Below are 27910 nucleotides of genomic sequence, written 5' to 3'. Positions count from 1 at the left end.
TGCACTCTCTCTAGAAAGATGGGGCCACAGCTTTCCTTTGGGAAGGGGCAAAGCCATCTGGAAACTTCCCCCATCATGGCCCCTCAGTGTATCCCAGGCCACCTAAGGGCATGTGTGGGGACATGACCTTTGGCAGGCCCGGGCCACACTGGGAACACACTTTCCAGAAAGAGGGCATTCTGGCAGTACTCCCTGTGCGGTCAACCAAGCTATTTAGGAGGAAGTGCAAGCTTCGGGGTGCACGTCCCCCGCCCCATTCAGGGCCACAGAGATGTCCCCTCGTGCATGAGATCACAGCCTGGGAATTTACCAAAACGAGCAAATCCCAGAAAACCGCTGAAAGGGTTCCTCTGGTGATACCATCAGGTTTGAGACCCTGAAAAGATGTTCTTCCCTCAAATCCATCCCAACCTCTCCCCAGTAAATCCCAGCACAGTGAAAACAGCAACGTCAGCAGTTCTGCATTGCTGGACAGCCGGCCCAGTTGGAAGCACGCTCTCCATCGACAGGTCAGGACCCAAAGTGCATGGCTGAGGTGTGGGCAGAAAGATGCCCGGGGCTCGTTTCAGAAAGGAAACCTCCCCAGTTCCTACGTCAGCAATCGTGATGCATGAAACATGGAAACAACCTCGCCCCAGAATTTCCTCTCTGAGAAACTTGGCATGGAACTATGGTTTCTCAAGATTTCACAGCAAATGAGTTAAAAAAAAAATACAAAAAAAAACCCCTCAGGCTTTGGATCAAATGTCTTTGCTAAAGACTTAAACTAAAACTAATTAAGACCAGTATGACAGAATATTTAACGTAAAAGCATCTTATGCTTTGTAAGCACCAATCTGCATAATGATAATACCCGCTCCATGTCTAGAGTGTATTTATAAAAAGCACAAATATAGGAGTAAAACATCTTTAGATGTAAACACTCAAAACAAAGCTAAGTTTCTAGTATTTTTCCACCACCTGGGAAGAGATTCTTTTAAATAATTAAATAAAAGGTGGTGCTGTGAATTACCAGCTATGTTTCTTCTGATTCCTATAAATCAGTTATACTGAGTTTCAGGTGGAAACTTGGCTTGTTTACTAATCTTGGTCTACTTTTAGATCCCGGTAATGATTTGTTTGTTTGTTTGGTTTTTGGCCGCACCTCACAGCATGCGGGATCTTAGTTCCCCGACCAGGGATCAAACACGTGCCCCCTGCAGTAGAAGCATGGAGTCCTAACCACTGGACCACCAGGGAAGTCCCCCACAATGATTTCTTGGGAGTCATCTAGAATATGGCTTATTACGATTATGTGTTACTGTCTTTCTTAAGGTATCCACTTTGGGGAAGTCTTAACTTTCACAGTTGAAAACTAGTAAAATCAGACAGGATGGTGACTTGAGCCCTGCTGGACATCACTGTCAGCTCTGGAATGCTCTTCCTCTCACGTCCAGTTGAAAGAATTCCTAACATAACGTCGCATGTATTCTACAGGACAACAGGTCCAGAGTCCCTTCAAGATTCAGAGGGGACCCATGATTTGTCACCTCGTACCTGCAATCTGCCAGACACGGACCAGTTTTCCATGTGCGTCAACCCAGAAACAGTAACCACGTGGTGACACCATCTTTTTACCTTCCCTGCATCCTCCTCACTCCAGGGGAGAAAGCAAAGAGCGCAGCTCAAGGAAAGATACAGAACAGAGAAGTTTATTTTACACTATCCGTCCAAGAAAACAATCGCCGTAAACCAGTGCAAAATGTGTAACAGAATCCATGTGTGTCTTGGCTCTGAGAGCCGGAAGTGGTGATTTCCTCTCCCGCTCCTCCGGCCGGCAGGTGCCCCTCGGCGAACGCAGGCCTCAGTCTGCACCATCGGCAAACATCTGTAGCAGGTTATTTATACAATTCATACCAGAATGTGTACAAGGGACGGGGAAAACCATACCAAATGAATAAGTGATCAGTGCTTAAAGTAAATACATGGGGCGGCACGGGCAAGAATCCACAGTTTCAATAAATACAAGTATAACAAGCATGGGTGGGTCTCAACTCGGTGGAATTATCTGTGTAATAATCCAGCATCAGACAAAACCTAGCAGGGCTGCTGGGCAGTGATTGGCAACAACGTCCACAATAACTTATGCCCTTGAGCGAGTCTGCACTGAACACATTCTGCGGTTTCCAAGGTGTCCGTTCTCTTTTCTCCTTCCTGTGCCTCCCGCCCGCGCCCCCGCCCCCACCCCCCAGAAGGGAGCGGTGGAGCTGGGACTGCTGGGTGGTGGCGTCCCGAAGTTAGAACGCTGGCCCTCGAGCCAACGGTCAGGGTCCAGTGTACTCAGTACCGAGGGGCCACGTCTGTGCAAAGTGCGCGTCTCTCCATTTCCCAAGAAACCAGTGTCTGTACCTCCTGCGCGTAAAGCGGTGTTGGCCTCTGGGTCACTCCCTGTCACCCCAAACACCAAGCAAAGAGAGCACATTTCGGGGACTTACAGGCGGGGAAGCTCCTGCCGTTGGCTGCCTAGCGCTCTCGGATGGAGAGGTTAACCGGGGCCCCGAGTCAAAGGCCTCTGGCAGGCAGGCAACAACTATTGCTTGAGAGGCTAGAAGGAACCTGGGGAGAGAGTGATGGTCAAAATGGACAGGTGGGCAGCCATCTCCTTCCCGTAAAACCCTGCGCCCCAGGGAAGGCCTGCGGGGCTTGGCGGAGACCCCCGGGTGTGACGTGTCACGCCTTTGTCCCAGGGCCTCGCCAGCCGCTCCTCGGATCAGCACTAAATCCATACAAGCTCCAAAGCGCCTGGGACTCGACCCCAGAGGACGCAGCTGGGACACCCGTGGGTCATCGACGGACCCAGAGCCCAGTGAAAGAAGATGCAAGAAAAACTCTCAATCTCTGGAAGCAAAGGAAGAAAAAGGGGGATCCTCCAAAGCCAAACAGCCCCCCAGACCCAGTAACCTAGGAATCAGCGCCAAATATAAAGAAATCCCAAACACTCCCTACCATCAATGGACCCTCTCCTCTCTCTCCTTCCACAGTCTAGGGTCATAAATTAGGCTAGTCTTCCATCCAATAACTTAAAAAAGGACGAGGGATGTACTAAGTTTTGCCTGGCTTGGGCCAGTTAGCAGCCAGTTTTTCTAGAATCTCCGTCACTGTTCAAAAATGGAGCTTGAAAATTCACGCGGGTGTCGGAAGTCTTCACGCGGAGGAGGCGGGAAGGCGGAGCCGGGGGGCGGGGAGCGGGGAGGGGCCGGGGGCGGGGCGACCCGGGGGCGGGAGCAGAGGCCGGTGGGCCGCGCAGAGACTCACGCCGCGGGGCCGGACTCGGGCGCCGGGCTCGTATTGCACAGAAGGAGGGGCCGCGGCTGGCGGCGGCCGCGGGTCAGTGGTCCCCGCACATGGGCAGGTTCACGAAGGTGAACACGTTGAACTCAGTCATGATGGAGAAGCACAGGAACACGCCGTATAGGAAAAGGCACCCGCACCCGAGCTTCCTGTCCAGCTGCCACTTGTTCAGGTGGACGCCAAACACCTGCAAGGCACAGAGCAGGGTCAGAGGGCGCGGGGCGGGGCCCGCCCAGTCCTTCTCCCTGGACTCCGCCCCCACCCGGCCCCCGCCCCCGGCTCCCTGAAGCCGCGCACCAGGTTTCCCTCCTGCCTCCCCGATGGCTCCCTCTTTGTTCCTTTTGCGACCCTGTGCCCTCATCCTGACCTCTCACTGTCCCAGGGCGCCGGGACTCACACCTAGGCCTCACTTTCCTGTCTGTGCTCACTCCGTTGCGGGTCTCCTCCAACTCCTCGGCTCTAAACCCCTCCAATGTTCTGGCGTGTCCAGCGTGGGACTGCTCCTTAACTGGGACTCGTCTTTCCAACGGCTGTCCAGACCTGTCCCCTTGGATGTCAGATAGGCGCTGCAGACTTAATATGTCTGAACTTTTCCTCCCCAAACCTACTTCTTCTCAGCCCTTCAACAGCCCAGCTTGGCCAGCTGGTCAGTAGTGAACCCCGTCTCCCAGCATTGTAGGGCTTCAGTGAAGCACAGGGATGCCCCGAAGCTAGGAACGAGCACTCCGATGTCACACACAACTTCCCTACAGGCCTAGGTAATGGGGCTGATATCAGTGACTACCTCACGGGGTGGGGTGGGGGGTTGGTGAGCTCCAGATGGGGGAATATGCGCATTAAGCACAGTGCGTGGCCATTACAAGTATAACCCTAAGTCATACCCACCTGAAGAAAATCCTAAACGGCAAAAGAATAGATTTATATGGGTTTTCACTTTTGTGTAAGGCAGTATTTACTTTGGTAAAACCTTGACATTGGACTTGCATCCTGATCCTGTAAATTACTTCTCCTGCCCTTCTGAATTCCCGTTCTCTAGTATATGTATGTTCACATACCAGGTGTGATTCAATGAGCACTTCCTTGAAAAATTCAGGAGAAAACACACTGCGTCTCTTATTGTGAAAATTCTGTAACATATGTGTGTGTTAACAGGCACTTCAAGTGGATCAGTCCGTGTGGTGGTGTGAACTTGTTCCCACCAAATGTGTCAGTTGAGTTGAAATATTAAATCGTACAAATGGATGTGATGGCCAAGGTAGTGCAGTGGCAATAAAAGTTCACTGTCAATCAAGTCTGTTCTCGGTCTTTGAGTATTGGTCAAATCCATGGATTTATGAAGTTGTTTAGTAACCTGGAATAGTCAGTTAATTGGGATACAACCTTCCGTCGACTAATCTCGCAGAAAAAGTGGGATCTCCCTTTGGCTTTTGATAAAAATTTGTGTTTGACATGAGATGGACCCAGCTTCTGAGAGGAGGCTGGCTCCTTTCAGAGAGGGAGAAGGCTTTCTCATGGGTTGCCAGGATCCACTTCTGGAAGAAACAGCCATGAGATGGGGCATCTGGTGGCTAACTGTCTCTATCCACCAGAAGGCCATGCCCATCTGGTGTCCAAACAAACTGTAGCCACAGGACCCACGGGGGTGGGGGGGAACATGGGAACTGGAGAGTGGAGAGAGCTGCAGACCCACCGTGACAAAGACGGAGGCCAGGAGCAAGCCCACGGAGTAGATCAGTCCCCTGCTGTTTAGCCGAATCTGTAAGAAAGGATGACATGGAGTCAGGCTCCTGAAAGCATGTCTGCGGAGTGCGGGGCAGTGAGTACCAGTGAGTCCAGGGATGGAGAGCAAACGGCAGCTCCGCAGTAGGGACGGGCGATTTCCTGCACACCCAGGGTGCACCCTTGTCTGGTCCATCCTCAGCCTGATCCCTCTCAGCCTCCAGCAGGTGTCCACTGACTGCCCCTCGGCCACTTGAATTCTCCATCCTGTGTGGCCTAATTCTTATTTCCTGGGGACCTGACCTCCAGGGAGCTTCAGCTTGCTCGACACACAACTTTTAGGGTAAATTTAATAACATGGGTCACGGGAGCAACATTTTGAAAAATATTACTGAACTTTTTAATCTCTGTTGCATTCAAATGTCTGTGACCTTCACCCAAACTTGATGGGAAGTGGTGAGTGAGGGTTGCTATCTTGAGCAAGCAAAGAAAGGAAAGAGTTAACATTCCATTTCTGATATTTTGTTTTGTTTGTTTTTCACAGTAATACAGTGGGGTTAACTGGCAAACTTTGAAGAAAAATACCAATTTCTGGAATTCTTAGGGAACAGCGTTGTCCAGTACAACTTTCCGCAATGATGGAAATGTCCTACATCTGTGCTGTCCAGTATGGTAACCGTTAGGGACATGGGGCTCTGGAGCACTTGAAACGTGGCTCAAACAACAGAGGAACAAAAATTTTAATCTTACCTTTAATTAATTCAAATTTACATTAGAAGAACCACATGTGATTAGTGGCTGCAATACTGGACAGGGCAGATAGAGAGTATTAAGGGGCCAACCGGGCCGGTAAAGATGGTAAAGTTTCTTCCATGGTGTCGAGAAGATGCCCCTTCTGCTTTGTCCAGGGTCCTGAGGCCGGCTGCCTGGAAATAGGAGGGGTGCCTTGGGGCAGCCGTGCTCACAGGGCACCCTCCCCTGACCAGAAGTCAGGGGTTGACTTCTGGTTGGAGTCAGGGGTTGGCAAATGCAGAAGCAGCAGCATCACCTGGAGGCTTGTTAGAAACACAGAATCGCAGGCCCCATCCAGACCTCCCAAATCAGCGAACTCTGGGGACAGGGCTCATCAACCTGTATTTTAATAGATGCTCCAGACAGTTCGGATGCACGAGAAAGTTTAAGAAAAAGTCCTAAGGGTCAATCTACTTCTGACCTCCGAGCGTCCTGAGGATGGGACTTTGACATTCATTTTTCCCCGGTTCTCTTGGAAACTCTTATGTGCAGCCAGGTTGGGGGACTACTCCCGACCCTCAGCAATGTACACTGTCCTGCTGGGAGTCAAATGCTCACCTGTGCTCACAGAAAGGAAAATGAGGCAGGTTGATTGATTTCATTACAGAACTAAGTGGTGATTATTAGTAGGCGTGGTTTGGGCAAGGTTCAAGGTGCCTCTTGCCGCCCTTGCCCCAGTTCACCCCCAGGTGTGGGTATGGTAACCTGTGGGTGTCTCTAAAGATGGGTGTGTTAGTTCATCTTTTGGTGACAGGACACTGCATGCCCTAAATAGCCAACCCTTTCCGTGGGGACCCAGAAGCCTAACACATCTCACTAAGCAATGTTCTGTCGGAGGGAACGGGCAGGACTCTCCCCTGCCCACACAATCCCTGTGAGCCAACCATCTGCTGAACCCCAGCTGGGAAATTATTCCCATACCATATGCCTCCCGAAGACTAAGGGACACAAATCATATCTCCGTGACACTAAAGCAATGGGTTGACCCAGTGAATCCATCGCAGACAAATGGGAGATCAGCCCCATCTCAGTCCAGCTGGTAGCTTAACTTCCTGCAGACCCTCAGCCAGGCTGTGGATAGTTTCCCCCTCTCATCAGCTGTGTTAGTATAAAGAGGCCAGCACCTGGGAGTACATCACAAATGACTTGTACTGAAAGAGAGTCTCTTCTGAGCTCTTAATTCTCAACACTGTGTGGATTCTTCCCAGAAGGGGGCCATTGCATTCCCAGCCCAGCTCACCCTATGAGCTCCAGGCTCCAATCCTTGTCAGCAACAAGGATTGAGTAAAGAGATTTCCTGCCTTTAAGAAACCAAGAGCCAGTGAGAGCAAAGCAAAGCAGGACTGTTCTCTTTGGCCAAGGCTTTTCAAAAGGAATCATGTTCAACCAAAGCTTTGGAACTTCACCCTGTCTACATTCACATAAAGTCTCAAAGGACAGTGCTGCTGAAATTGTAAGTTGTCTCTAAAGACTAAAGACAACCAACTTTTGTGGGGTTTCTGAGTATTTTTCACTTTTTCTCTGCAGCTTTCTTGGCTAATGGACTGCCACACGCACCCAGGGGTGTATTTTTGGTTTTTCATTGTTAATTAGAGACCTGGGCTCTCGACGCCTGCATCGGTTCCTTGCTACCTTACTGAACCCCCTTCCCCATGGACGTGACAGTCAGGAATTAGGGCTCCTTCACTTGCCTCTGCGCCAGCATGAACACCTCCAGCCACTGGAGACTATCGGTGGTTGGAGTCAGGGGTTGGCAAATGCAGGTGATGGGCCAGTTGTGGTCCCTGTGACCCCATGGGCCACAACTGGCCCATCGCCTGCATTTATAAATAAAACTTTATTATAACTCAGCTTATTCATTGACACATTGTCTGTGGCTGCTTTCATGCTACAATGGCAGAGCTGAGTAGTTCTGACAGAGACGGTATGGCCCATAGCACTTAATGTATTTCCTCTCTGGCCCTTTCTGGAAAAAGTGTGCTGACCCCTGGTTTAGGGCATGGGCTCCATAACCAGCTTCCTGCTCAGTCACCCACTCGCTATATAATCATGGACAAGTGACTTAACTTCCCCAGACCTCAGTTTTCTGATGTATAAAATGGGGACGATACAGTTCCCATCTTAGGGAGTGGCTATGAGTACTAACTGAATTAATCCATGTTAAGCTTGAATAGGAGCCGGTGTATAAAGTCCTCAGTAAATCTGGGCCATTATTCTCCATCCACTCGTGATCTGCCTGGGCCCACTTCCCTGGCCCCCCAGCTGCTACTTTGATACGGTCGTCACCTGGCAGCTCCCTGGTCAATGCCTCAGTAGGTGACAAACCCCATGAGAGCAGGGACCATGGCATTTCATCCTCTGCCTGGCACAGGGCTGGGCACAGACCACGTGCTTGATACATAATCAGTGAATGATCAGGAATGCCCTTGAGGTGGCGTTTTGTGTGTGGTTTACAAAAAGGCTAGTGCTTCTGTGGGGCAGGGTGGACTGGCCAGAGAGACCCTGGATGATGTTCCAGAAGCAATGCAATCCCTGCCCCAAATTCCCTGTCTCCCTTCCCCACTTTTTCTATGTGTGTATAGCTTTTTTTTTCACCCAACACTTTATTATGAATGCTTGTAAGCATTCAGAAAAGTTGAAAGAATCAGAGCATCTTATTTTTTTAATGAACTTCAAAGTAACCTAGGACATGTCACCCCCATCACTTCAGCCTGCCTCTCACTACACAGGGTTCACTAGTAGTTCACAGCTCTTTTCCTTTTAGATGCTGTTTCCATATGGTGAAATTCACAAATCATAATTGCACCATTCAATGTGTTTTGAGAAATGCATACAGCCATGTCCCCCGAACTCCAGCCGTGACGTAGAGTACTTCCCTCACCCCAGAAAGCTCTCCTTTGCCCTCCCAGCCAGTCTCACCCAGGGGTAGTCACTGCTCTAAGCTCCTCCATCATATGTTGGTTTAGCCTGTCGTATAAAGGGCATCTCACAGCGTGCACCCTTTTCTGCCAGGATCCTTTTACTCAGCATACGATTTTTTAATGTATCCCTTCATGTTTTTCATTGCATCGATAGCTCACTTCATTTTTTTTATTGAGGTATCATGGACACCTAACATTATATTAGTTTCAGGTGTACAAGATCATGACTTGATATTTGTATATACTGGGAAATGATCCCCCCAATCAGTCCCCATACATAATTATAAACATTTTTCTTTCCTGTGATGAGGACTTTTAAGATCTCCTCTCTCAGCAACTTTCAAATATGCTCAGTTCTTTTTTTTTTTTTGTGGTACGCGGGCCTCTCACTGCTGTGGCCTCTCCCGTTGCGGAGCACAGGCTCCAGACACGCAGGCTCAGAGGCCATGGCTCACGGGCCCAGCCGCTCCGTGGCATGTGGGATCTTCCCGGACTGGGGCACGAACCCAGGTCCCCTGCATCGGCAGGTGGACTCTCAACCACTGCGCCACCAGGGAAGCCCGCTCAGTTCTTTTTTAACAGCGTACATATATGATGGATTGTTTAATTATTCTCCTCTTGGTGGGCTGCTTCCAGTTTGGGGCTATTGGTGTGTATTGATTTTATAACACAAGCAAAATGAAAAGAGGCCGACAGTGGAGACAGGAGAATGAAGAGAATGAAGACAGCTCGGGACTCCTCCGGGACCTCAAAGGCACCAGCTCACACGCTGGCAGCCCCTCCCTGCCGTCAGGCACTGGTAGCGTTTACCAAACTGGAGCAATTCACCGCCTCCCCCCACGCCCATCCTCTTTGCGAACATGCAGTTGAGTCAGATGGGGCCCTCACCTCCTTCCCACTTCTACTCTGCCCATCCCTCCCTAGGTCCTTTGCCTCTTCCAAGTTCACTGGGCCCCTGCTGGCTTTATCCCCCAGCTGACGCTGATCTCATCCTAACTTTCCCCGGAGGGGCCGGCTTCTTACCTCCCCAGCTAGTCCCAGTGCTCTAAGGGCAGATGCCTGGGTCTTGAGCTTTTTGTCATTCCACACAGCACCTAACTGCCCCCCTAACTCCACACACTGTATGTTTAAGTGAGCATCTGCTGGTGATGCTGAGAGAGAGAGAGAGAGAGAGAGAGAGAGAGAGAGAGAGAGAGAGAGAGAGAGAGAGTGTGTGTGTGTGTGTTATGTGTAAGGCAGTGAGGCTGGATGGCAAGGGGCACGACTGGAGAGCTGGGTGGGGAGACTGCCAACGGTGAAGGGTGGCTTTAAGCCTGATCTTTTTAAGCAAGAAAGTCAGAGGGCACCAAAATTACCTTTTTCCCCCCAGTGGAGGCAAACTTGCATATGGTAAAATGCACAGATCTCAAGAGGACTGTTGGATGAGTTTTGACAAATGCGTGTACCCAGGTAACCCCACCCCAACGAGAATATAAAACATTTTCGTTACCCCAGTATGTTTTCCTGAGGGCAGCAAATCTTAACCCTCTCAAACAACTAGTTTCTTGGGGGCTTGCTAAGCCAGACAATCTTAGGGTTGGCTAAGATGCTAACCTCTGGAAAAGACTTGGAACTCCAACTGCACAGTATGGACCTAAACTGGCCTCTCTCTGCTCCTGCCTCAGAGATGCGAAGCCCAGGAAGTGCAAAGGCAGAGAGTCCCCATGGCAATGCCCTTCTGAGTGCAGGCAACACACTCGGATTGCTCAGCTCTGACATTTAACGTTGTTTTTATTTCTTGCCTTCAAAACTACGAATTTTCATTCCCCAATTCCCTCTTGGCAGTTGTTGGAGAGGAAACAGGAGGCTGGCTTGTCCCCAAGTCAACAGGAATTTAGGCTCTGTGGATGTGTGGTTTTTAGTAGGGACGCACACAGAGACCATGACACCCCTAGTTTCCCGTGTGCACATGGCTCATAAAACAGCTCCCTGAATCCTACACCGTTTGTTTGAGGACCTGAAAACCCCCAGCCTCAAAGACTCCGACTCTCCCCACATTACAGTTTAAAATCTCTGTATGTTTTGAGGTCAGCTCCACCCAACCAGCAAATTCTTTTCAGAAAAACAAGAAGCCCCTGGATTTTCTCTAATTTGGTTTATAACTTGGAACACATGTGGTGTGTCCTTTGCATTTTCTGACTTGGGTAGTTTGAACACTTGCTTGGGCTTTGGTTCCAAATGGATGTGTCCAGCCGTGACTTGACGTTGTATAACATCACAGGGCGGGGATCTCTCTCCTTGAACAATTAAATGACGTCAGAAAGTGAAAAAGCCGACAGAAAAGCAGCACGTTAAAGGCAGCTGGTGCCCAAGTCCCTTCCGTTCCAGAGCATGCACACAAACACAGGATTGCACTGAATTCTAGTGGCTACTCCTCGAGGTGGCTTGTTCTCCCTGTAAAGGTGAGACAGCTGAGGCTCAGGGCAGTGAAGCTCTTAACCAAGGTAAGATTCTGCTCACCAGTGCGCGGGTGTGGGTTTCCCTGACACATCCAAGCAATTCTGCGACACCAGCTGAGTGTCCTGCACTTTAACCTGCCACTACCTACCTGGAAGCCGCAGCAGCTCCCACAGGTTAGGCCTCAGCCCTGCAAGGCTGTACCCACCTCCCCCTACTTGAGATGCCAGCTGTAAGTCCAGGTTGTCACCTGTGTTTTTGACAACTGGGTTATAGATTAGAGGTCCCCATGGAGGTTCCAAGAAGGAACCTTCTTCTTGGGTTCTACTAGTTTGCTAGAGGGCTCACAGAACTCGGAGAAAACCTTTACCTTACTAGATCACCGGTTTATTATAAAAGGATATAACTCAGATGGAAGAGAGGCACAGAGCAAGGTGTGGGGAAAGGGCTGGGGGCTTCCATGTCCTCTCGGTGGGGGGGGCACTCTCCCTGAATCTCCATGTGTTCACCAGCCCAGCAGCTCTCTGAACCCTGTCCTTTTGGGGCATTTACAGAGGCCTCATTATAGAGGCACAACTGATTAAATCAACGGCCACTGGTGACTGATTGCACCTCCAGCCCCTCTCTTCGCCCCAGACTTCAGGGGGTTGAGACTAAAAGTTCCAACCCTCAAATCACAGGGTTGGTTTTCCTGCCAAGCAGTCGCCATCCTTAGGTGCTGACCTAAAGTCACCTCATTAACAGAAAAAAAAAAGATACCTTTGTAGCTCTCCTCAGGAAATTCTGAGGGTTTTAGGAGCCCTGTGCTAGAAACGAAGAGTAAATGTATATTTCTTATCATAGCACAGTATCACACACGGCCACGGAGCTGGTAAGGGGTCAAGCCTGCACTCAGAGTTGGGCTTCAGCCTGTAAATCCTAGACTCTTCCCTGCACCTTGCAGGGCACAGGGAAAAAGCCAGAGTTCTCTTCACCTGCTAAGAACTCTCCAAGGTGGTATCTGGGCCTTTGCTGCAGAAGCCCATGCAGCAGATGCCCGTGCAGCAGAGGCCTGGGGCCCCATCCAGGTCCCGTGCTGCCCCCATCCTCTTGCCCCTTTGGTGGAGCCAGCTGACTCCCCAGAGCCAGTACTGGCGTCTGTGCCTGAGGGCTCCTCCCAGAACTGCGGAAGTGCCCCCCGCCCCACCAATGTCCCTCCGGCTGCTGCTGCTGCCTACCTTCCCGTCACACCTCCCCGCTCCCTACTGGGCTTTCCTCCTCCCTCCCCCCCAAATAAATGCCTCACCCCATCCTTGTCTCAGGATGCAGTGGTCTCTGGGGGATCTAAACTTTGATAGACAGTGGGACTGAATCTGCTTCAGGCCTTGGTGACCCAGGTCAGCCCTTTCCTGGGGGGCCAGTAAAGACCCTGTCTTCCCCCAGGTATCATCTCATTTTCCTGAACCACCACCTGAAATCTAAAGGGAAAGATTCACCTTCAGGGGATTGGGTGGTGTCACGGTAGCCCCCAGGGTCTTGTCAGAACAGCCTCAAGAAGAGCCCCATTCATTGCCATGTCGCCCAGAGATCCCCCAGTTACCCCTCCAGGTCTGTGGGAACAGCTCATATTTAGACAGGCCCTGGCAGCGCTTTCTGGATTTTGCTGGTGTCCATGGTGTCAATACTGCCAAGGTCAAGTGCAAGGTGCCAACCAAGGGTGGGGTGGGGAAGACCTCTGTAAGTCTCTTCTTCCCCTGGGGGTTGGGGCAGCGTTTTCAGTAAAAGGAAACACTGGTCCGGCAACTGGAGCAGCATCCAGGTACCAGGAGCCTGATTCAGGAATGCTCGCTAAAAAGACGAGAAGGAAGATGCAGAAGCATCCAGAACCAACTGGCGGGTTATGGGCGCGCTGGCTGAGCCGGACACAGTTCTGCTCTCAGAGGCGGAGGGGAGATGACCACCCACGTGACTGCAGAGGCAGTGGACATGGCTGGGGCAGCTTCCTGGGGGAGGTGATGGCTGGCAGACAGCCGGCCTTGGGAAAAGCCTTCCTCCACGTGGCCACTCCCTCCTTCTGGAAACATTCTCGGGCCCCACTTCCTCCCAGTCCCCCCCACCTTTCTGGCTGACCACTCCTCAGCCTCCTTCACTGGATGGTTTTTTCCTACCTGACATCAGGATATGGTTCCGGGCTCTCCTCTCTATTTACACTTATTTCCTGTATGAGCTTTATGCTTGAAGACCCACATTAATGCTCTCGACTGCCCAACGGAGACCTTGCCTCTGAACTTCAGCCGCCTTTATCCCACTGCCTACCTGACATCTCCACCAGGACGACCCTCAGACACATCAAACCTAATCTGTCCTAAATGGAACCCTGGGCACTGCCTCTTACATATGCTCCCCTCCACCCCTACCCAGGCTTGTCTTCCCCAGGTCACATATTTTCTCTCTCCTACACATGCTTCATCACTGGTCTTGGGCCTCTGTCTTGTCTGGCTCCAACCCTTTCCCCACGCAGTAGCTGGAATCTTCTTCCTAACAGGACAATCACACCACCCCCTTCCTTGTCTCCATGACCACGGCTCTCAGCGCCCTTGCCCACGTGGCCTCTCTGGGCTCTAGTTCGTTCCTGCCACTCATCCCTCTGCCTCCCCGCCTCCCACCCCCACCCTCTTCCCCCAGGCAGAGGAGCTGTCCTCGGGTCCTTCCGTGCACAGAACTTTCTAGTACCTTGGTCTTTTACTAGCTGTTCCTTTTGTTTAGAAAAAGCCTCTCACCTTTACCTGCTTGGTTTCTGATCATCTCAGATTCTCAGAATAAGTGGCACTTCCTCACATGCATTCCAGGTGCCCTGATCCCTGCCACACACAACCACATGCTGCCACGACTCCCGCATGACCAGCTCTCAGGAGAGCATGCATCACACTTGGGTTCGGAATTGCCTGTGTGGTCATCTCCTCCCAGAGGCTGGGGCTCCAGGAGCACAGGACGGTGTCTGTCCAGCTCACTGAGGTGTCCCCAGTGACGGCGACCAGCTTAGCACACAGAAAGCAGTCGATTCATGTCTGACCAGAAGAAGGATGAGAACATTTCTGATCACTTCTTTTTACCTCTGTGGATTCTGGAATCAGGAGGGCTCTTGCTTGGAAACAGAAAAAGACAGACACCCTCTTCTGCCTCCGTTCATTGCTTCTTAGATTTATTTTATATTTCTAAACCCCAGCTCAGAAATCAGATTTGCCCTGGCTTCCCGGAGCCTGCCTGGTGACTTTCTTCGTTCGGCTGGAGTAGGCGGAACAGACATTTGTCACCAAAATGGGACAAGAAGTATTCATTTTCCAAACTGACTTTTAGAAATAGTTTTTATTGGGGGCACTTAGGTAGCTAGCTGGCTTCTGAGCAAGACACAAGTACTAAGAAATGCTAAAATCTGTAAAACTGCCTTGGTTCCTTGCTGTCAGATGCCTGAACCTAATCCTTGCACAAAACAGCTGTCTCAGTGGTAATTATCCAAAAATTATGACCTGGAAATCCATCTAGGCAAGATGGGAAAATTGCTTCAGAACTGTAGCAGGTCACTTGCTAGGGTGAGGAGGCCATTAAACCCACACAGGCTGCTGGTGCCAATGTCAGAGCTACAGATAGATGTCATGTGGTTACTGAAATGCTAATAGATGGAGGCCCCTGAGTGTCCTTTTGGAAATGACACCCTCTCTCGGGAAAAGCTGGAGGCGGACCTGAGGGAAGACCACATCGCTCATGGCCAATAAGCCTCTAAATGCGCTTTTCCATGAACCTGGAACTATCTTTCCAAGCAACTTCTGCATCTCGGCATGAAGTTACACATTGGTGACCCTACAGTATGCCTGGGCACGGGGGCTGGCCCTCAAGGGTCTGATGAAAGCGGTGGAGGGAGCCAGGGCCTGGACAAATGGATCATCTTCATGGAAGGATCCAGAGCAGTTCTTCCAACACTCAGAAAGAAACCGCTGTAGACTCACCACTTACTGCAGCCTTAGGCAGTGGCGATTTGAGCTGCACCAATGCCTGTGAAATCTGGGCGTCAGTTCTCTTCCCTCCCGGTTCCTTCTCTCTTTACATGAAGTTGAAGTGCTCACCAAAGCCTTAATAAGCAGACCCTGACCTCTCTCCCAGCAAAGACTCAAACTCAGGGGCCCCAAAAACAACCCTCACGCTCCTGGGCACCAGCCAGGAACGGCGGCCTCTGTGCCACGATTTGTTTTGGCCACGGTTCTCCCTGGCCCAGTGTGAAGAGAAGAAACCTCACTGTCCTCTCTCTGCCTCTTTCTGGCTGTGGAATTTAAGCTCTGAGGCCCTGGGTGCCTGAGCTGCAGAAGCGGGCCTAGAACAGCACTGTGCTTACAGTGAATCCCTGACCCTGGCCCGCCTCGCCCCGCGCCCTGGCCTTCCTTCTGTTTTCAGACACAGCTGCCCGGGGTACCCTCTTTCTACAAGGTGCCCCCTGCCCCTCAAACCCCCCACTCTTTTTGGCCACTCACTGCTCAGCACAGAGCCCACCGCCCTGGGCAGCGGGTCTAGAGTGACGGACGCCCCTCACTGTCACGCGCCCACCTCACTATCTTCACAGGCTTCTCCTCTGAAGTCAGTGCCCCCGTGTTTGTCCCTCATGGAGTCTGTCTCCCTCAACCCGACACACGGTCTAAGGGGGAGGGGCTGGCCTGCCTTGTTCACTCTGTATTCCCAGTTCCTCACCAAGTTCCCGGCACATAGTACAAGCACGATACGCACTGGTTGAGAAAATGATGCTTGTCTTACTTAGCTGTTGCCAGAATTAGATGAGCCCATGTGTGCATGGCCTCCCTGGAGTTGCTGGCACATAGCAGGGACTCAATGACTGTTAAGCTATTCTCAGTGCTGCTCTGTTTGTCCCCTGCACTTTTCTCAGGTCAGCCTGTTCCTCCCTTCTGCTCTGCTCACGTGTCTTCCTCCCCAAGTGAGGTGGTGCTGATGGGAAAGTTAGGATCCATCCAGCCATCCAACAACTATTTCTTGAGCACATTCTAAGTACCAGGCAGGGAGAAAACAATAAATGAGTAAGACGGGCACAGTTCCTGCCCTGGGGGCGATCACTTCTCTGCGGAGGCTCAGACAAAGGGGCAAAGTCAGCCTTGATGGTATCTGCTGATGAAAAACACAGCAGCGACATCTGACTCAGGTTTGGGAGATCACAGTGGACATCCAAGCTGATATCCAAAGGATGAACTGGAGAGAGAGACAAGGGGAGTCCTTGCTGGTGGCCCTTCCCCGCTCTGTGAGGTGGTCTGGTTCCAGGGGACAGTCTTCTTCGATCACTAACTTACAGGAAAACCAAAAGACACAGCTTGGTTGGGCCAAATTGGGCCACTGTTCTGGTCTACCATTACTAGACAAAGAGGTAGCCTGCACAAGTAAAGTTTCCCAGAAAATGAAAGTCCACCTTTCTACATGCCAGCACCTTGACTGCTTTTGATGAAATTATTTCATTCTTAATTTTGTCTGGATGATTGAGAATGACCACCATGAATATACATTATTTAACTGGACTGAAATACGGCAACACTCTCAGGAGCTACTGATGTATGAGGATTGCTTGCCTCTGCAATTGAGGAAATAAAATGTATTCTCTATTGAAACAAGTAAAATGTCCTGCCGTGTGGATGGCAAACGCGAAGTGGACAAGGTTTTACACTCAGGCTCCAGCCACAGGGAACCGATCTGGGTAAATAACTGTCAGACAAAGTAGGGAAGAGAGGGGGCCAACAGGGACACGGGGAAGAGCTTATGTGATGCTCAGCATGGGCTGTACTTGGGGGCAGTGCCTGGAGGGATGAGAGGAGTCAGGCGTGTGGGCAGGACTTGGGGGGTCTGCTCATAGAGATTTCCTCCCTCCCTGAATGCCCTCTCAATCAAAGAGATGAAACGATCTCCGAAAAATAAGTAAAAAGTAGCATATTAAAGAATGCCACTTGGATCTGAGGGTGGTTTGATTACTCTGCCGCCCCCCCCCCCCGCCCCCGATTCAGCTCACCTGGCTGCCTCTACCTGCTTCTTGCCCATTTACATTTTAGTTCTGCTTCAGGATGAAAACTCTTCCTGACAGTGAAGATTATCACTATTTATTAAACATGGATTCTAGAATACACTGCTTTAACTGCAGTATAACCATGGGCTTCCTAACAGTTACTAAGTTTTGAATAGTACTGAAAAGTAAATTAACTAGGTTTTTTTCCCCCAGAGAATTTTAAAAGTTCAAAATGTAATCTCCTTTTCAACAAATGATGCTGAAACAACTATATATCCACATGCAAAAGAGTGAACTTGGATCCCTACCTCACACCATATGTAAGAATGAAATCCCCCTTGGTTTCCCTGGGGCTCATGAACTGTTTATAGATTACTGAATTTCTACTTTCAAAAGCGAGGCCTACATTGGACGCTGGTATCCCTGGAATAAAATGAAGATCTCTGTGGCACTGGTTACAGAAACAGAAGCATTTGGATAAAGGCTTCTTTCTCTGGTCTTTTCAACCAAACGTTTTCCCCCAACAGCACTCTCCTGTGTGCCATGGCTGCTCATAAACCAGAAGTGGCCTGCTTCTTCTCCTGCATTTCCCCCTCAACTTCAAAAATAAAGGCGATCTTCAACCACAGAATTTGACGTGCTCCTTGTACAATTCCAGAAGAATGACCAGACGGACTGATGACCCAGTTATGTCATCCACAGATGGAAAACATGAACTTGGGCCAGACATCTAGTAGGGCCTGAATTTTTGTGTTCATGATATCACCCTGCCACTAGAGTTGGAACCTGAAAAGGGTGTGTTTTCATGGCTGTGGGTGTTACTGATATGAAAATTATGTTTAATTTTCTGTTCTCTAAAGAGTGTTGGGAGAATGTCAGGAGAGGAAAAGAGGGCATGATTTATGGCAGACAAAGTGCCTCGTGGAGTTGGGAGTTCATGTTCAATCAGGAAGATTTCACAGCTGGTAAGAGGGGTTGGTTTACCTCCAGGATGAGCTCTGAGTTTTGTTTTTCAATGTTTTTGATTTCACCTTCTGTGACTGTACCCTGTAATCCCAGTAAAGAAAAAATAAACATAATGGATCTTAGGGACATTGGAAGGATTTGCATCCCCTGCTCCTGCCTGTTCATCCCTCCTTGGAGAGACTCAAGGTGGTAAAAATCTATTATTCATGGACTGATTTTCCAGGTTATTTAGAGCACAGTTTCTTCTCATCGTTTTGCTGCATGCTTTTTAGCCACTAGAGAAAACAAGAAGTGGTTGAAATTCATGTACGGCTGAAGTTTACTTCTTCACAACTTTGACAAGAGGAAAGTGGGAAGGTGAAACAAACAGGAATCAACCAGGTGGACTGTTGCTGAACTCAATGGATCCATACCCAACACTCCGAGCTGGGTTCAGGAACACAGAAGCCAGGCGGAGTCTGGGGTGCCGATAAAGATGGGAAGTAAAGATGGATCAGGAAATGAAATGACAGACAGTACACTGCATTTAGAAGAGGCAGAGCCCTTGGAGAGAGGAAGGAGACACCCAAGACCGAGCATGACCATGTAACGGCAGAGGGCCACCTGTAGTATGTCCTGGGGAAGTCCGGGTGTGCTCACAGCAGGGCTCTTGCTTGGAGCGGGATACACAGGCTTGAGGCCTGAGCTGAACTGGGTGATAACGGGGAAGGCTGAATGACAGAACCTTTCTCTATCCTTTGCTCAGGCAGCATCGTCTCACCTCAAAAATAAATGTTGAACCAACTTTTTTAAAAAAAAATGGCATTTATTTATTTATTTTAATTTTATTTATTTTTGGCTGCATTGGGTCTTCATTGCTGTGCGCAGGATTTCTCTAGTTGTGGAGAGCGGGGGCTACTCTTCGTTGCGGTGCACGGGCTTCTCATTGCGGTGGCTTCTCTTGTTCCAGAGCACGGGCTCTAGGCACACGGGCTTCAGTAGTTGTGGCGCAAGGGCTCAGTAGTTGTGTCTCGCAGGCTCCAGAGCACAGGCTCGGTAGTTGTGGCGCACGGGCTTAGTTGCTCCGTGGTACGTGGGATCTTCCCAGACCAGGGTTCCAACCCATGTTCCCTGCACTTGCAGGCGGATTCTTAACCACTGCACCACCAGGGAAGTCCCTGAACCAATTTTTAAAAAACAATACTGGTTTGGAGGGGCACCTCCCCCTACCCTCAGGTCTCAGCTTGGACCTGAAGCTTCCCTCTGAGTCACGAAAGGCAGCTGTTGGTGAGGCTAGTGCAAGTGCAGCGGACGATTCACTCAAGGCTTCCATGACATTCAACACCTTTTTCGTGGCTCAAGCATGTACGAGCCCCATCCTGTGTGCTCTGAGGATGCTCATCCTCACCGAGCTTCCCGTGGTGAGAACATGAAGGGAAAGGCTGTGTTAAAAAAGGAGAAGAATATGCGGGTGCCATGAAGCTGCCCCTAAACTGCAGGAATGAGATAAGGATAAAATAAAATGAAATGAATATTGTCATTTTGAAAAATAACGAGCCATGTGTAGAGAGCTCCAAAATGTTCGTCTTCTCTATAGCAATTCCAACTCTGGGAAAATAATCAAAAGAAATAGCCTCAAATGTAAATGCAGTTTTGTGGTTAATTTCTGTAGCTCTTTAAACTCTATAAGGTTGATGTACTAAGATGTCTGTGGCATCATTAGTTATAACAGTGAAAACCTTGAAGCAGCATCCGTGTCCAACTGCAGCAGAATGATTAATTTTGGCGTAACGAGGATATTAAACTGCCTTAATAATGATGTTTTTAATGAGATTTTTAAGGAAAATATGTTTGCTGTGTGTAAGAAGAAGTATTTTAAAAAGCAATGTGTAGAGCTTCCCTGGTGGCGCAGTGGTTGAGAGTCCGCCTGCCGATGCAGGAGACGCAGGTTCATGCCCCAGTCTGGGAAGATCCCACATGCCGCGGGAGTGGCTGGGCCCATGAGCCATGGCTGCTGAGCCTGCGCATCCGGAGCCTGTGCTCCACAACGGGAGAGGCCACAACAGTGAGAGGCCCGCGTACCGCAAAAAAAAAAAAAAAAAATCAATGTGCAAAATTGTATAGCGTGACATCAGCTATGTCAACCAGCCTAGGAAGAGAAAACTATGCAGAAATGTTAACAGTTGATATCTCTGGATGGGACTATATGATTTTTATTTCATCCTCTAAAGCTGCAGTGTCTCATGGGCAGCCACAAGTCATGTAGCTATACAAATTTAAATTCATTAAAATAAAATAAAAATTAAAAAATTCAGGTCTTCACTTGTTCCAGCCACATTTCAAGTGCTTAAATGTCTCATGGGGCTAGTGGCTACTATATCCCCCAGTACGGCTAGAACATTTTCATCACTGTAGGAAGTTCTATTGGACAGGTACTGCTCTAGAGTTTTCTCTAATTAGAATTTCTCTAATTAAAGTTTCTATAATTTTCTATGAAGACCATGAGCTATTTTTATAATCAGAGAAAAGGAAGAAAAAAGTAAAGTTTAGATTCGTGGACTGTGGGAAAAACCCGAGAGATTATTTTAGGAATGGCAAAACAGAATCAAGCTGACTTGTACTGAAAGCAAGCAGCGAGGCTTTAATGAGAGTGTAAACACAGTGGAAAATACCGTTCTCAGATTAAGTACAGAAAAGATGTGTTAACCAGAAGGGAGGTGGTCCACACGGGACCCAGGGAAAGGAGCTCAGAGGCAGGGTTAGTCAGTGCGCCCAGAATGGCTGGAGTGGAGGGGGCAGCTCGGGGTGGCAGAGAGACAGGCCCTATGATATGCGTGGACGCTCGGACGGCAGCAGCTCAGCAGCCCCAGTAGAAGGTTATCCAGCAAATCCTTCCTGTTTGGACTCCACGCTCAACCGGACACCCTGGACTGCAGGACTCATCCGCGTCTCCACTCCTTCCTGGGTACACAACTCAACTAATGACCTGGAGCTCCCTTATAGCTAGACGGGAACGTATGACTTATCTGGACAGTGGGTCGGGGCAGCCAGGACATGGACCACTTCCAGGCCTCATCCAAAACCGATCTGCACCATCCTCCGTGCCCTTGCCCTCTCAGCTTTCTGAGTGGCCTCTGGAGAAGGACTCCAAGATGGTAGAACCACCTGATGGAAAAACCTCAATCTCTGAGTTTCTGCTTGAAGCGTCCATGGGAGCTGCCAGGATAGAAACAACTGCAGCAGATTCTGAGCAAGAAATAAACCTTCGTTGGGCTACCCCAGAGAGATTTTGTGGTTATTTGTAATAGAGTAGTAGCAATGCTTATTCTGAGAAATACAATTCTAACTTGACCTTCCGTGGGGAAGGTATCAATGCAACAGGTCTGGTTATTCAATCCTGCTTGCCTCCAGCGGAGCCTAGAAATCTCAGGCTGATGAGAACGTGGCCCTTGGAATGTTCTTTATGTCACTGACTGATGGTGTTGGTGTGTACACTGGAAGCAATGGGGCAAACTGGACCAGCTTGGCAGGGTGTTCGGCAAGCATTATGATGTGTACCTGGTGTCTGTGCTGGGATTCCGGGTTTTGTGATCACGGCTGTACATGTTGCAGGAGTGTGTCTACCTGACCAGCCCTCCAGAGAGCCTCAGACTCCATCTCCTGCACGTGGCCCTGTAGTGAGGCAGGACTTGGAAGCCTGCACCTGACCTCTCTGGACTTCTCCTGATGCATCTTATTTGCCTGTGGCTTTTACTCTAAACCCTTTGCTCTAATAAACCTTAGCTGTGACTATGACCTGCTGTTGAGTCCCATGAGTACTCCTGGTGAGTCAGTGCACTTGAAGGTGGTCACGGGGTTCCCCAGATACCTCCCCCATAAGATCTTTCTCCAGGAAAACAGAGCGCAAGTCATCGGCAATAAGTATGCTTTCTATCTGGCACTTGGGTATGTTAGTACCATCTGCTGGCATTCTAGCATATACATCAAACTCTTGTGAATTTGGTTGATGTGAGTCCATTCATCAGATTCTGACTGACAACAATGGCACTCTTAGGAATCTTGGAAGATTATCTGGAATCCTGTGACCACCCAATGGATGATGCTCCTTCAGGTGCCAACCTGGATGACATTTCTTCAGTGTCTCTCTTACATGTCACTTAACATGTGATAAGATGAAACAAGTTCACAGATTTAGGACGAGCCGTGAGTGAGGCAGAAATAAAGGCTGTGGAGAGAGATCCCATTTGGCGGCAGTGGGGGGTGGTGGGGTCCAGGAAGGAGTCCTGAATGAAGTGGCATTTGCGACAGACCTGGAGGGAGGAACATCATTTCAAATGGGAAGAGTGACGGGGAGTGTGTGCATCTGAGTCAGAGTCCGCGGGAGGAAAGACTCCAGCAGGGGAAGCACGGGGCACCTTCAGGGGCTGTGAGTCTAAAGGGCGCTAGCTCAGCGCTGTGCAATATCCGAGACAGCAGGTGGTCAGGGGGGCATGGTGTTTCGGGAGCACTGATGGGGGACCATTGAAGGGCTGGCCTCTGGTGAGCATCTGTTTACCTTACAGTCAGCCTAGGCTAAGTGGTCCTTCTTCCTGGGCTTAGGGCCCAGGATTAAAACTCACTCCTGGGCATATACCCAGACAAAACTCTAATTCAAAAAGATACATGCACCCCTATGTTCATGCAGCACTATTTACAATAGACAAGACATGAGAGTAACCCAATGGACATTTGTCCATCGACAGATGAATGGATAAGAAGATGTGGTACATACATACAATGAAATATTACTCAGCCATTAAAAAGAATGAAATCATGCCATTTGCAGCAACATGGATGGACCTGGAGACCATCATACTAAGCGACGTAAGTCAGTAATACCATATGATATCATTTATATGTGGAATCTAAAATACAACACAAATGAACATATCTATGAAACAGAAACAGACTCACAGACATAGAGGACAGACTTGTGGTTGCCAAGGGGGAGGGAAAATGGGGTTGGGATGGAGTGGGAGTTTGGGATTAGCAGATATAAGCTATTATGTATAGGATGGATAAACAACAAGGTCCTAATGTATAGCACAGGTAACTATATTCAATATCCTGTGATAAACCATGATGGAAAAGAACATGAAAAAGAATGTATATATATATGTACAACCGAATCACTTTGCTGTACACTAGAAACTAACAGAACACTGTAAATCAGCTATACTTCAATAAAATAAATTTTAAAAAAAGTATTAAGGGAAAAAAATGAAAAAAAATCAACTCACCCAGAAAAAACACATTAACCTCTAATGGAAAATTGAGTAAAGGGCATAAAGAGATAATTATCCTAAAGAAGAACCCAAAAGGCCAATACATGTAAAAAAGAATACTCAGTCTCTCTGGTAATTAAAGAAAGATCAATTAAAACACAGTTAAAGAAAAAACTCATGCTGCTGAATCTCTCATAAAAGCCATCAAAAACATCATTTTGTAAATCCATATATCACGTCAGTTTGAATGTTGTCATTTTTTATTAACCGTCAAACGAGCACCCACATGATCTGGGCCTGCCTGTCCCACAAGTGCATCTCAGGCCACGAGCCCCCAGGCTCACTCTGCTCCACTTATACCCTGAACCCCTTCCTTCTCTCCAACAGGCCAAGTGCACTGTTGCCTCAGGGCCTTTGCACGGGCTGTTCCTTCTGCCTGCAATGCTTTTGCTCTGCCCTGCCCCAGTTTTCCCATGGCTGTCTCTCTCTAGTTATTCAGACTTCAACTCACAGTCACCTCTTGTAAGGAGCCTTTCCAGACCCCCCGAGGTAATGTAATGCGTCCTCTCTCACCACGTCATCCCACAATTTCATAGACAGCAGAGAAGAGATCTCGGCTCCTTAGGACACGTTCTGCTTTCTTCCAACTTCTTGTGCTTATCTTTACCCTCTGGTGAAACCTCTCTGCCAACAGGTAGCTTCAAATGAACCCAAAACATGTGGGCTTTCTGCATGGATTTCAGTTTCATCACTGGACACACCTTCCCTACCTGAAACAGCCATGAGTGAAGCAACTCGGAGACAACCATCATCTGATAACATGAGCCACCATATTTTCTTCAGAAAACACACTTACTGACAACACATTACACAGATAGACTGAAGCAACGCTCAGTAACACATTTAGAGAAGCACCCAACACTGGGTTGGGTGTGAAAACTTCAGAGGCATAAATAATACTGTTTTCTTCCAGATACAGAGAGAAATCTCTAACTGCAGTTTCTCCCTCCATCTTTGGACAGTGTCTGGGAGAGAAGTGCCCATGAGCAGAGGAGGGAACACTTTGGGAAGCTGGGAAAGAGCCCTGAAATCTACCTGGACCGCCCGTGTCACCCACCTGCAAATCCACCTGGAGTCACGGTCGGCTTAGCCTTGAGAAGGCGCGCGGGGGCCATCACTGTGGGGTCTGACTGTTGCCAGGTCCCTGGCAGAGACAGCATGGGGTATTTTGTGCCCTTTCTTCGTGAATAAAAATATTTTGCATGCCAAACAAATCCCAGGGGCCAAACCTGGCCCCCCGGCTGTTTTTGCACAGCCCATGAGTTAAGAAGGGTTTTTACGTTTTTCATTGGTTGAAAAGATTCAAAAGCATCAGAATGTATCATGACGTGTGAAAATTATCTGAAATTCAAATTTCAGTTTCTATACGTAAAGTTGGACTGAAACAGCCACGCTCATCCACTTGCCATCATCCGTGGCTGCCTCAGGCCACCACAACAGAGCTGATGACAACTGTGACAGAGACCGTCCGGGCGGCAAAGCCTAAAATATCTACTATCTGGCCCTCCCCAGAAACCGCCTACCAGCTCTGTTCTCAAGTCCTGAATGTTCCCACATGAGCCTGACCTCGCGAGGACCTGGCCAGGAGAATTTGTTTTCCCCTCCACGTGAGTGTTTCCACATCTCCTTTGCCCTGAGACACAGTTACAGTGGCCGAGGCCACGAAAAGAGGAAAAACCACTTACATAGGATCCGTAATCCACAGCCAGGGTCTGCAGGGCCCAGGGGAGCCCGAGGCCAATGAGGATGTCAAAAACATTGCTCCCGATGGAGTTGGACACGGCCATGTCCCCCATGCCTGCGAGGACAAGAGATTACCTGAGTGAGTGAGGTGGTCCCTGCGGGGTGCCCCGGCCCCCAAGGACTCTCTCGAGCCCCTGGTCTGACAGCCAGAGACCCATGTGCCCGGGTCTCTCCCAGGCCATCCATCACTGTAGGATGATACAGATTGTAAAACAGTCTATTGAATACACATTTTCTTTGTTTGTGTGCATTTTTTCAATCGAACAGAATGAAATATACATTCTATTGAACTGCTGAGCTTTACTTCAGATATGATCATCGGTTAAATGTAATTTGAAAACCAACTATAGTTCCAAAAATTCTGAAGCATCCTATAGAAAGAAATAAACTCAGCAGTCTGTAAAGGGCTCCTGAGTTCACCGACCCACGGTTCACTGAACCCATGGTTCAGTGTCATCACCCATCTGCTCTACGCTCTATCCAATTCTTCTTCTAAATAACTGAGCAACATTAAGGAATATAATGTAACCAGCAGAATTTCACAAGGACCAGTGGAGGGCACTGTGCTAAGGCTGGGAGCCACAGGTTGTGTTTGCTGAAAACCAATCTCCTCCCGCACAAATCAGGCACATAAATTAGAGTGGGGGCTGGGAGGTGCGCGGCCATCCAGGGGGCATCCACCTAGGGCGGGGCAGGTAAACTGTGATCTTGGTTATGAGGGAGGAAGGGTCTGTCATACACTGAAGAGTGACTTCTGGCAGCAGGCACTTGAGGGGTTCTGCAGTGGGTAAACCTTAGGCTATGGGGTCTGTCCTCTTGAAGCCTCAGTTTCCTCATCCATAAAATGCATATATGATTGTCTCTAACTCATAGAGTTGTTAAGTAACATCATGTGCTTAAATTGCTCTGTTCAGTTGTGGCACTTAGCAAAGGTTAGCAATCATTGTCTTTATTACTATTTATTTATTTATTTATTTTTTTGCGGTACGCGGGCCTCTCACTGTTGTGGCCTCTCCCGTTGAGGAGCACAGGCTCCAGACGCGCAGGCTCAGTGGCCATGGCTCACGGGCCCAGCCACTCCATGGCATGTGGGATCTTCCCAGACCGGGGCCCAAACCCGGGTCCCCTGCATCGGCAGGCGGACTCTCAACCACTGTGCCACCAGGGAAGCCCTTTATTACTATTTTTAATAATAGAAGTAATACAACCTCCAGAGAGGATGTGGGTGCAAGCGTCTCTGCCTTCCTCGAGGGTAGACCTGCTGGTTTGTTTCCTTGTTATTCTGATGCCAGGAAGCCTTTTGACCAGCGTGGCACTGAAGTGGCCCAGTGCTCCTTCCCAGCCGGGATTGGGTGCCCCGGTAATTGCCCTGTGACCTTCCCCGGCCCCCCAAGTAGGAAGTCCTGCCTTCCTTTCCCAGCCCCGCCCCATTCGGGGTCCCACCTTGTCTGGCCACAATGAGGCTGGCCATGCAGTCGGGCACGCTGGTTCCGGCTGCCAGGAAGGTGATCCCCATGATGACGTCAGGAATCCCCAGCGTGTACCCGATGATCGTGACCTGGGAGAGGCGGGAAGAGGAGAGCTGAGGGCTGGCACCAGCCCCACCTGCCCACAGACCCTCCCAGCAAAAAGCTGAAAAGTCTGCAATCTGGGCGGTCTCTCTGGGGGCCACGTCTGCTCTCTGTATCAAGACAGAGGGCGAGGAACATCTCAGGGCGCAGACGGGGCTGCTGGCAGGGGACCGGGGTGCAGTTACGGAGCCCATGCTCTCCAACCAAAGACTGGCCTCTCTTACTTGTTCCTTTGGGTGAAGCAGGCAGCCTGAGAGAGGAGAAACAGGGTTTCTGGGAAAAGGCAATATAGGGACAGTATCTGAACTCAGGATGTTCCTGGGAAACCCAGAACAGATGGCTGCCATGCTATGCTGGGAACGCAAGCATCCACGTCCCATGCTGGCTGCATAGTGAGACTTTACAGGAGCTGGGAAGGGGCTGACTTACACCATCCAGCCTTGTAGGAAAAGCCATAAGCAGCTGATTCCTTTCCTCTCTTGCTGGACGCCTGGGGACATCATCTCTGCCCACGTCACCCTCTGCTCCACAGTGGCTGACGTTTGTCTAGTACTCAGGCACTTTTGTTAGTGCTGAGTGATGTTCGTGGGCTTTAACTTATTTAATTCTCACCACAACCCCAGGGAGTAGGTGCTTATCTCCATTCTTCACACGAGGACACGGAGGCATTGCCCAAGGCCCATGCACTGGGGAGTGGCCCGGGGTGCGGGGACATTCCCACCCGGGCATTCAGGCTGCGCCCGTGGGCACTGACGGCACCTCTATTTACACGGGAGGGGCTTCGCTGGAGGAAGAACAGCTGACGAGGAGGCAGTGCTTCCATCCCATTAAATGAGCCCATTCCGGCCCCCAGTTTCCAGATGGGCAAACTGGGAGGAAAGCAGTGGGTGAGAAGGCGTGAGGAGGGGCAAGTGGCAAAAGCGAGTAAGTGGAAAGAGACCCATCCCGGGTCCGCTGGCTTCAGGAGAGGATAACTTGCAGAAGGTGAACCGACGAGGTCATTGTGGGATGCCACGTGCCCTCCCTCACTTTCTGTAAAATTACAAGAAATGCAAATGGGCTGTGGTAAGTAGCCCACTCCTCCCAGCTCCTCTGGGACCCCTG

General features: G+C 49.7%; 1 protein-coding gene across 1 annotated transcript in view; it reads right to left on the bottom strand.

Moving 5' to 3' along the window:
* Positions 1-3143: 3143 nt before the first annotated feature.
* SLC24A3 (solute carrier family 24 member 3) overlaps positions 3144-27910 on the bottom strand; it is a gene marked incomplete at its 5' end in the record, with an annotated part of 470984 nt that continues 446217 nt past the window's right edge. The window contains 4 exons of the mRNA XM_082644790.1: positions 3144-3517; positions 5021-5086; positions 25178-25290; positions 26679-26793. Of these exons, the coding sequence (XP_082500916.1) occupies positions 3368-3517; positions 5021-5086; positions 25178-25290; positions 26679-26793 (444 nt within the window). The 3' untranslated portion in view covers positions 3144-3367. The remainder of the gene's footprint in view (positions 3518-5020; positions 5087-25177; positions 25291-26678; positions 26794-27910) is intronic.

The sequence above is a fragment of the Mesoplodon mirus genome (genome assembly GCF_964341445.2).
Source record: "Mesoplodon mirus genome assembly, chromosome: 15".
Classification (NCBI taxonomy): Eukaryota; Metazoa; Chordata; class Mammalia; order Artiodactyla; family Ziphiidae; genus Mesoplodon; species Mesoplodon mirus.
The sequence above is the reverse complement of the archived record's forward strand: the minus strand, read 5'-3'. Positions and strand labels throughout refer to the sequence as shown.